Raw genomic sequence first — 11,251 nt, forward strand, 5'->3', positions numbered from 1 at the left:
ATAACAAACTGCAATAAAAATGCAACTAACATTATCCATCTTGCTTTACTGTTTCCAGTCACCACAGGTTCAAAAAGAAATACAAGCAAGGCTCCTTGGGGTGTTTTAAAAGTCTTAGCAAATGCTACAATACAATATGAGGCAATGTGGTCCAGGGATTAAGGTCCAGGGCTTGTAACCAGAAAGTCACTGCTTCAAATTCCAACCTCTGCCACTGAAAATAAAGATACTGTTATATTATTATTACAGTAAAGCAAGCGTCTATCAGACAGTGGGTCAAACTTGCCAATGAAAGCTAAATTCACATCTACTGGAGAACAAATACTAAACAAAAGACACAATTGTGAATGGTTCTGTCAATTCAAGACCATCCTTATTGAAGAATGCACTGAGAATGGTCTTGAATTGACAGCGACATTTGCACTTTGACTATTTTTACTTAAAACATTTTTTTTGTTTTTTTTAAATGTAACATTTTAGTGGTGCCATACTTCACACTGTTCAGTGTGTGGATGTAGTACATGAAGTATCGATGATCTACGAACCTGCGCTACACTACCCCTGTCTAAAGCGCTGATAAATTGCTACTTGGCCTTAATCAACAAGCAATTAAATTAATTTTGGGAGTACCCCTTTGAAGCATATTTTCCTTCAGTATGTCATTGTTTCCTAGAATGCGAATGCTTTAGGCTTTGTTTACTACATGACAAAAATTATTCAGGTTATATTTTTCTTAAGTCAGCCTAAATATTGATTTTACTTTTTGTGGTGTAAATTAACGAATGTCTTTTGTTCTCTAGCAAACTGTGTGTTTTTTAAGCTGCCAAAATCATGTTTTTGAATTAGCTTTGATTTTCAACTGTTACAAGAGCCATCAAGCATAGAGGATTGAATCTGAAGACCACAACAAATCAATAATGAAAAAGACTTAACACGTCAGAACACTTCGTGACTTACGATTTTAACAAAAAGTGAGTCACATCAATTTGCTAATAATGACAGTCATTGTTATGCTTTGACTCACTGACAGGGTTTATTTAGTTTTATTATTCAAGCTTTTATTGTTGTTTATTATGTCACATCTCCATCACCTCCAAGTAGATGCATCAAGCAGGTGGCAAAGAACATCTAGAAACCTTAACATTGTGTTTATAAACATTCTTGGTTGTTTCGCTCTTACAAATATACCATTTGTACAATAAATACCCAGTTTACCATTCGGAATCCTTCTCTGAGGTCTGTATAGAGGACCTTTATTTTTAATTTGCCCCATCTGCTGGTGTCTTAAAATGTGGTTGCATTAGCGCAATTAAATGGTGCAAAAAAACTCCTATCCACATGACACCGTCACCGTCTATGTGTGTACCACTTCAAATCATCAACCTCCTTTAGTGCCAAATTTAATTGTCCCTGCTCTGAATTCATTATCTCTAACTACTGTGGCAGAATCGCTCTAAGTGCAACCTAAGTGGCACACAATTTGCCCAGAACCTTTTACAAATCATAGGTTTCAAATGCTCGTCAAAAAGAATTACTTTGAGGCAGGAGACATCCGTGCCAAAGCACAACTTCTTTGTGTAAAAATCAGACTTGATATTAATTTTGTTCAACGCTTCATCAGCTATTACACAACAATATGTAAGACAAAAGAGAAATACAAAAAGCACATTGTAAAAGACGCACCAAACTAACTTCCACAGTTGATTCGGACGGCAAAACACGGGCAGATTGTTCATTAAAAACATAAATGCGCCCGTACAAAGGGCTTAATTTACATACCTACCATTGTCCGTTCAAAATTAGGTCACCATGTCCTACATCACATGGAATAGAATTGTATAATACATATGCATGTACAGTACAGGTTCAACAAAATCAGGGAAAAGGTCCCCAAGATTGACCCTTCAATAGTTCAGACAGCAATACCATACATTAGCAGACCTACATGAACAACATCAGAAGACATTGTTATGTATGACGTAATAACATCTTGGTTGAACGTTGCAAGTCTAATCAAATTCAGGCTAGTAACTGAATATATAAGTTTCATTCGCCCAAAATGTTAAGCAAAATGGTGTTTGTAATCATTCTGAGTGGTTTAATTATGAGTTATTATAGCTTGTCTACAGAAGTCCTGCAACAGAACAGCCTTCCTTGTTTCACTCAAATCATCTGACAATGTGACCGTTCAATGCTGCCAGTGGAATATAGTGTACCTTTATATAGATGCAGAGTAAGAGAGTTCAGAAATGAGCTGAAAAACCAAAAAGGTAAAATTATTTGAATAGCATTCTCCAAACAAACTGGAAGCAAGCTCACAGCAAGGCTGGCTGGAGAAGAATGATAACGCAGTACTGCAGCAAAAAAAAAAAACACAACCACCATGGATCTGTAACATTTCTAAGGGGAATTTAAAAAAGATATCCAAATGACATTTGAAATGGCTTACTCTTTAAGGAGTACCATGCATTAGTTTGTGTTCTTCCTGCAGTGATTTAGAGGCCAGATCTGAAACCCCAGTACACTGCAGATTGTCTACAGGTTTAAGATATTGACACATCACCCATTAAGTGTCCCAAATGTGTCAAGAAACTCACTGTACTAATCCAAGTAGCATGTGTCTTTCAGCAGACAATCCTGGAAAGAGTCTTTCAAGGTAATAACCCAACATCGTGGAGAAAAAATGTCAGCATCAGTTATTCATTAAAACCCTTGCTCTGCTTTAGGTTCTAACCCATATTGGTATACTTTGCAGTATTTGTTCATATAAAAGCCCAGGATGGTAACCCTAACCATATGCAGCTCCATTCAACCCCTTTCAATGCCTTGGCAGCTGGCATTCTTATTCATCATACAGCTTGCACTGATGTTACCTATCAGCAAGTATAGCATAGATTTTGGCCACCAGTTTTTTTTTTTGGCTTGCTGGTAGTGGACGCAAATGTTGTTGCTGTTTATTCCATGGGTATAATAAAACAGAAACTGCATATTAATAGCATATACACTCCAGCACTCTGTCTCTTAATCCTTGGGATATACCATAGCATTATTAAAATAACACTATGTAACACAATGTTTGTTCCTGGGTAGTAGTTTTTTGAGATTTACGATTATACTGTAAATACAGTATAATCGTAAATCTTGAAAAACTACTCACTTCTAAATCTTTTGTAGTCATTTTTGTATTACTTTAGTATAAATACATGTTAATTTGGATTCATATGTTGTTTTTTTCTGACTTTATGTGAACGAAAAGACACACATTTGCCCGTTTTCCCATTGGAAATAGTGATATTTTGAAATATCACTGTCCTGGTCACAAAAGTAAAGTTTGTGGGGAACAATAACCATTTTCTATACTTTTGAGGCATAAGCAATTAGGAAATAACACTTACTAACCAGGAACAAAAAAAAAAAAAAAAAAATTGTTACACGGTGTAATTTAAAACATATGTTTCTGTGTTAACCCTCATCACAAATCGAAACGTTCCACATTATGGGAACACTGCACTGGTATGGACACAGAGGGACTATTTTATGAGGGCCGCTGTCTCTTTTAGTAGTTTAGTGCATTGTCCTTTGTGTCGGATAATGCTAAAATAAGTCACGTGGAAACCATGCTAATCCATGAAATGACCTTGTTACCTTTCCACCTGCTCAGTGATTAAATGCCAGTCCCTCTTATTGGAACGAACTGAATTTATAAACTCAAATTCCACATTTAATTGGCAGCTTCTGGTGTCACGCTAACCACGAAGGCAGGGGTTGCACCAATAATCACTTTTAGTGAAGGGCCGGACTACTTTAACGCCACCTAGAGTATCTCAGAATATGCATTCAGATAGTGTGCTTCATTTAGCAGCATCACCAGAATACATCAGGCACAGGTTTAAGTACATTTTCAAATTACTGCAGGCCCATTTTATTCAATCATTCAATATTTATTCAGCACAATATTTATTTTTTCTTATTTACACACAATAAAATTATATATGACGCTAAAGGCAGTACATAGTTATGAACTATTTTGAACCCTATAGTATATGCCAAAAGAAACTAAATAAAGCTGTCAAGATTATCAAATGCAGCATTTCTCAGGTACATAAAAAATCAACACTTTGTTCATGTCACACTGCATGCTGTGATGTAACCACATTCAGTTTTGAATTATTTTTATTTAAATGAATCACACGCAAAATAAAATTTATTTAAACCATTTGAGAAAATGTCGTCACAAACTACCATAAAATCATCATCAAAGTTTTCCTCATGTCCCCATGGTAACAGAAGTCACTTTAGCTTCACCTTGCTCAATAATGTTCCCTACAAGTATGTGTTTAACCCCAGCAACGGGCAACATGCTCTCCACTTGCCAAAAAAGAAACATCTTTCTTTTTATAAAAAAAAACAAAAAAAAACACAGTAATATTGAAGTTCAGCACTTAAACTGCCACATTGCTCTGAAAACAAACTGCTCTTCTCCAAAGTGGCGTGTTTTCGATTTTCCCAATGAAAACACAACTCCAGGGAGGGAAATAAGACTCCCACTGCATAGCAGTTTGATCCATTCCTGGTTTTACTTCAAGTTTAATAAGATACACCTGAGCTTGTTAGTTAAATGCTGTGGCTAATCAAGCTCGTAGTAAAACCTGGAGTGGGTGAAACTGCTATGCAATAGGAGTCTTATTTCCATCCCTGCAACTCAACTGACCAATGTTTGTGAAACAGTTCTCATATAAGCACTCCATCACTTTACAGAAAATAATTAGCTTAGCACCCCATGTGTAAGATAACATTTTGCAATAATGTTTCAAATTCACCAGACATCAACCAGGCACTAATGCTTTGGCTAGGACATCAAGTCAAACAACCACCCACCTGCATTCATTATATCCTTGTGATAAACAACATCTAAACTTGCTAATGCAATGCAGCTTTTAATGGGTTGTTATTTTCTGTATATAGACAGCAATTAAATCCTACAGCAATTAGTCATTTTGATTTTAAAAAAGCAATACAGCTTCATTATCGCCTTTGGTTTTTTCTGCTTTTTGAAAAGAAAAGAAAAAAATCAAAAAAAAAATTACAGAATTGACTATAAAATATGCTCCCCTATTTTATTCTTCCACACAGAGAGGCAGGAAACTAAGGGTGTTTCATAGGGAAGGTAGAAACCAGTAGAACAGCTAAAGAGATGCACGTGAATACCGCAGAAAATAATGTAGAATTAACCACAGCCATTGTCATTCTTCTCTACAGAAATGCATGCCAAGTGGTCGATTTCAAGAGTATATTTCAAACCTTCAATTCACATGACATTTCAAACCGTTCCAGGTAATAATGGGATTAGGTGGTCTGTGCAAAAGCTTCACGGTGTGTCCAATTCACACCGGTTTGACAACCCTCCCCTTCCCCCTCACAGTGATGACTTGTACATCAAGAGGACACTGTTTAGTATTCTGTTTATAAACAAGAATATATATATATATATATATATATATATATATATATATATATATATATATATATATATATATATATATATATATTTATTTAAAAGCTTTACGCAAGAGCTACTGTACAGAGAGAACTAGACTCAATATCTTAAACAACAAAATAATGGGAAAAGTGGAGGCGATAGTGAACAGGTTCGCATCATGGCTGTGTAAATTGCCATTCTTGGCAGGGGATTCTTCCAGGAGCATTGCATGTTGGATTTTTCATTAGTGTGCAGGTTTTAAGCACAATCGTTATGTTAATGGGTTTTACAGCCCAGTCTAAGTGGGTCACACAGACCACAGCGTGGAGTAAATACAAAATAACCAGATGTTCAGGATTTTTAAATATATAAAAGCATATATATAAACATTCCTGATCTTACCATTCAGATTGACTTGATAAGATCTTCAATTCTCACGACTTGGCATACGGTACACTGTACAGTACCAAAGCAACTTCTTTATAAAGATACATAGAAAACTATTTTCAAATGCAGCATCAGCTGCTTTAGTCTGAAGATTGAAATAGCTTTGGACATCTCAGGTTGCACATTTATACACCAGAACAGTTCTACTGTGCTAGGTTTTGTCAACTAGTACTTGGTGTAGTTTAAATCACGAAAACCTGAGTTGCAAGACTACACAGGACCCCTTTATCAGGTGAAAGTGGATTTGAGAAGAAACCATGTGAAACACGCTAATGAAATCCCCACCGAAATGCATCCTGTACTGCCCTCTGTTGGCAATTTAAAAACCCACAGCCTAAAAATAGAACTGCTAGTATGACAATGATTTGTTTTTTGTTTTTTTTCTTTGCTGATTTTACAGAAAACTGCTGCTGATCTGATATGATCACCACAGACAGTGGCGTAACTTTGGCTTCAAAAGTATGTGTGTGGGGGATGGAGGGTCTAATTAAAATATCCAAAGACATTCCTGCAATCATTGAAAATAATAAATTGTTAGCACAATGTTGTCATGAGTGTGGCAAATATTATTCAGTCGCTTCTGAGTCATGGAATTACAAAGGCATGACTTTAGTCTTCAAAGAGCAAGGAAGCTCCGTTTAGATCTGAGCCCGGACCCAGGATCAGATCCCTTTAGTACAACCATCCCGAGGCAGCGTTGAACGCTAGATCCAGTGTGGCATAATGCAGATTTAATGAGAGGGATCAAAATTGCCCTTAAAATATATTTCTAGAAACATTCAGGTTTCCCCACAACTGAAATACTTAAGATAAATACAAGTTTGCTAATGTTTTGGTATCAGAAAAGGGTGTTTTTAAAAAGTATTTTCAGCTTCCATCCACATAAAAGATGCAAACGTAGCTTGAACCTCAAACCGTACTGTCTCGACAATAATGTAAACACCAAGCTACAGACACTGAGTTTCAAACTTTAAACATGTTCCTGTTTGCAGGTAAGAACTAAACTTTACTATGAATATGATCATGTTCGTTATGCTAATTGTTTATTAGTTAAAAATGTTTAGTAAAATGAGACCTAGAGTGAGTTTTTGGAACACTGATATAGAGATCTGACCGTCTGTAGGATAAACAATAAATAAATAAATCATTTAGAATAAGTAATATATCGAGATTAATTTGGTATAATAGTTGTGCAAATTGCTATTGGTAATGTATTTCGTTTTTATTGATGTCTACTTATTTGCACAAAAGGTCATTTTGCTGTTTTACTGTTTCATTTTAAATTGAAAAGTTAAACTGCAAGTAGACAGAAACCTCATAAACTTAAACCATTTTCCTGTGCTTTGGAAATAGCAACGTTGTGCATCGTGCTCTATCTTTGTCCATCAGTTTGCCATTTTTCCCCCAACATTACTTTGATCTCAGGCTGTATACAAATTTAATCAGCTGTGGTCTTTAAACTACGTGCCACGTATGGTCACTTCTCATTGGTCTGTTTCTCTAGTTAAGGTGTGTGCAGCTCCTGGATCGGATCAACATTACGGATCAGTGGAGCCTGATCCAGATCAGAAGATCAAAAAATGATTTTTTTATTTCCCCTTTGAGCTGTGACCTGACAAAGGTCAGCCTAAAGTGAAAAATCACCCTGGGCTCAACTTACACGCTACCAGCATGTGTAGCACCTTGTTCGACTCATAAGGAGTAGTGCATTCTATCAAAAAATACCAGGAGTACCACACTCACGTTTGGCAAGTTGCCAGACAAGGGGTAAGTGATGAGTTTTATTCGAACTTCAGCCCAAACCTTTACCCAGTAGCGTCTAAGTTGAGCCCAGGGTGATTTTTCAGATATTCTGCCAGGTCACAGTTCAATGGGGAAATTAAAAAAAATTATACTAATAATATTGATTAGCATTTCTAAACTCAGTGGGCCTGAAAACCATCATAGACGGTCAGGCAACGTCTCTGGTTGAGTTGGTATGACCCTATTATATTATTAAAATTAAGATGATGATGATGATGATTATTATTTATTATTATTATTATTATTATTATTTATTATTATTATTCTCAAAGAAGCACACCTGACACTCTCCCTCTGCCACCATTTTAATACATTCATTCTTTTAATAGTTTCATTGGCAATTGAGATTCACACCATGACAGATAAATAGAGTGCATTCCTTTCAAGATATGCAATTAAAGGACACTATTATTCTCACCATGAAAGCAAGAGAAGATGAAAAGCATTCATTTGCACAACATAAAAAGCTAATACATTTTTTAAATGCATTTTTGTTGTTGTTGTAACAAACAGATTTGGACTACTGAATAAAGGCATTAATAAGAACAAAAATAGATAAATGGAACACCTTACACTGGAGGAAAAAAGGAAAAAAGATGACGAAGATTCTCAGATCAGTAATTCCACAATAGTTTGTGGAACACAGCTAGAGCATGATACCAGGCATGGGGCATATTATTCTATGTGGTTAGTTTTGGTATTCACCAGTATTTGAAAAATGTTTAGAGGACAAACATTACTTGAAATATTGCTCAAGGTCAGTTGAATGTACCTGAATATATACAGCCTTAAGACCATGTATGTGAAAAGAAACTCCCAGAATACCAACATTGACAGAACCACTAACAATTAATTCAAGGCTATATATATATATATATATATATATATATATATATATATATATATATATATATATATATATATATACAGTACAGTACCTTGCAAAAGTATTCAAACCCCTGACCAATTCTCTCATATTACCAGATTACAAATGATACATTGAAATTTCTATCTGTTTGATATTTTATTTTTAAACACTGAAACTCAGAATCAATTATTGCACGGTGACATTGGTTCTATGTTGGGAAATATTTTTAAGAAAAATAAAAAACTGAAATATCTTGCTTGCATAAGTATTCAACCCCTGTGCTGTGGAAGCTCCCAGTTTGCACTGATGAAAGAAATTGCCCTAACGAGGACACAATTACCATACCATTGGCCTCCACCTGTGAACCTTTAAAGTTGCTGTCACATTTTCTGGATAAAAACCCCACTGTTGAAGGATCATTGGTAAGGCTGTGAATCTGAAGGAAAATGAAGACCAAAGAGCATTCTACAGAAGTTAGAGATAAAGTAATACAAATGCATAGATTAGGAAAAGGGTACAAAATAATATCCAAGTGTTTGGATATCCCAGTTAGCACAGTTGGATCAATAATCAGGAAGTGGAAGCTGCATCATACCACCCAGGCATTGCCAAGAAAAGGCCGTCCCTCAAAGCTCAGCGCTCAAACAAGATGGAGACTAGTGAGAGAAGCCACAGAGAGGCCAGCAATCACTTTGAAGGAGCTACAGAGTTCAGTGGCTGGGAGTGGAGTAATGGTGCACCAGTCAACCATATCAAGAGCTCTGCATAACACTGGCCTGTATGGGAGGGTGGCAAGAAAGAAGCCGTTATTCAAAAAGTACCATCTGAAAGCATGTCTGGAGTTTGCCAGAAAGCATGAGAGCGACCCAGCTGCGATGTGGGAAAAGGTTTTGTGGACAGATGAGACCAAGATAAAGCTTTTTGGCCAAAACTCAAAGCGCTACGTGTGGTGCAAACCAAACACTGCCCATGCCTCAAGACACACCATCCCTACAGTGCAGTATGGTGGTGGCAGCATCATGCTGTGGGGATGCTTCCCATCAGCAGGGACTGGGCATCTTGTTACAACTGAAGGAAGAATGGATGGAGCAAAATACAGGAAAATACTGCAAGAGAATCTGCTTCAGTCAGCTATAAAACTGAAGCTTGGGAGGAAATTCACCTTTCAGCAGGACAATGATCCCAAGCACAAGGCCAAAGAAACATTGGAGTGGCTCAAGAACAAAAAAGGTGAATGTCCTACAGTGGCCCAGTCAAAGTCCTGATCTCAATCCCATTGAGAATCTGTGGCACTATTTGAAAATTGCGGTCCACAAGCGTCGTCCAACCAACCTGAACAACCTGGAGCAAATCTGCCAAGAAGAATGGGCCAAAATCACTCCGACACTGTATACAAAGCTGGTACATACTTACCTAAAAGAATTAAAGCTGTTATTGCAGCGAAAGGTGGCTCTACTAAATACTAATGTGTGGGGGTTGAATACTTATGCAAGCAAGATATTTCAGTTTTTTATTTTTCTTAAAAATATTTCCCAACATAAAGCCAATGTCACCTTACAATAACTGATTCTGAGTTTCAGTGTTTTAAAAAAAAAAAAATCAGACAGAACAAATTTCAATGTACCATTTGTAATTCAGTAATATGAGAGAATTGGTTAGGGGTCTGAATACTTTTGCAAGGCACTGTGTGTGTGTGTGTGTGTGTGTGTGTGTGTGTGTGTGTGTGTGTGTGTGTGTGTGTATATATATATATATATATATATATATATATATATATATATATATATATATATATATATATCGTGGAACTTTATTACCTATAAACAAAATCGTGGAACTTTATTACCTGTGTTAAAACACCCACTGTAGACTGGAGTCATTTGTTAAAACTGTATTACAAGAAAATGTATTATTTCTTACAATCTTAAATGGTGTCTTAATTACACTAAGAAATTAAATATAGAAATAAACAGACGATACCCTTAAAAGGGTTAACTACAAACCGTCTAGAATTATTAATTCTCTAAATTGACTGACTGCAGCCTAAATTGTTGTTTCTGTTCAAAGTAAAATACACTTTTTTTTATTGTTTTTATTATTTTTTTATTATTATTATGTATTATTGTTTTTATTTATTTTGTAATTACAAATATAATTTTTGAAAACAGACTAAACAAGACAAAGTTGCTGGAAGGAAAAAAAATGCAGTCCTTAAAAAAAAAAAAAAACACAAGTCTGGATAATATAACGTGATAGTACAATGACGCAACTTTGGCTGAAAAAAAATGTAAACCACTGTTGTCCTACCTCCAGAGACTTTCAGTCCAGTAATTCCGTTTATTTGAGACAAACACCACTGTGCTTCTTCCTTGAAAACCCCAACCCCTACATTAATAAAGTAAAACATAAAATAAAAATAGATTATAAATAAGCAGCTCGAGGTATATTTGGATAATTCTAAAGTAATATTTGCACTAGTTACCTGACATTGTTATTCACTGGAAGTTTCCTCAGTCATTACAAGTTTCAGAATTAAATACATTTCTAACAACTTCAAATATATAACCAAAGATCTAGGTATACAGAAGATCTTCTGAACTTCAAGCTGCTGGCTGTTTCACCGTGACTGTTACGTTGGCGATGGGCGGAGATTC

At 35.8% G+C, this 11,251-nt stretch overlaps 1 protein-coding gene across 1 annotated transcript in view; it reads right to left on the reverse strand.

Annotated features, from left to right (window-relative positions):
- Window positions 1-11,217, reverse strand: part of LOC121324762 (serine/threonine-protein phosphatase 2A 55 kDa regulatory subunit B gamma isoform) — a 111,687-nt gene extending 100,470 nt beyond the window's left edge. The window contains exons 1-2 of the mRNA XM_041266923.1: window positions 11,080-11,217; window positions 10,905-10,982 (exon numbers count right to left, since the gene is read on the reverse strand). Of these exons, the coding sequence (XP_041122857.1) occupies window positions 10,905-10,982; window positions 11,080-11,086 (85 nt within the window). The 5' untranslated portion in view covers window positions 11,087-11,217. The remainder of the gene's footprint in view (window positions 1-10,904; window positions 10,983-11,079) is intronic.
- Window positions 11,218-11,251: the final 34 nt, after the last annotated feature.

This window comes from Polyodon spathula, chromosome 1 (assembly GCF_017654505.1).
Source record: "Polyodon spathula isolate WHYD16114869_AA chromosome 1, ASM1765450v1, whole genome shotgun sequence".
NCBI classification, from domain to species: domain Eukaryota; kingdom Metazoa; phylum Chordata; class Actinopteri; order Acipenseriformes; family Polyodontidae; genus Polyodon; species Polyodon spathula.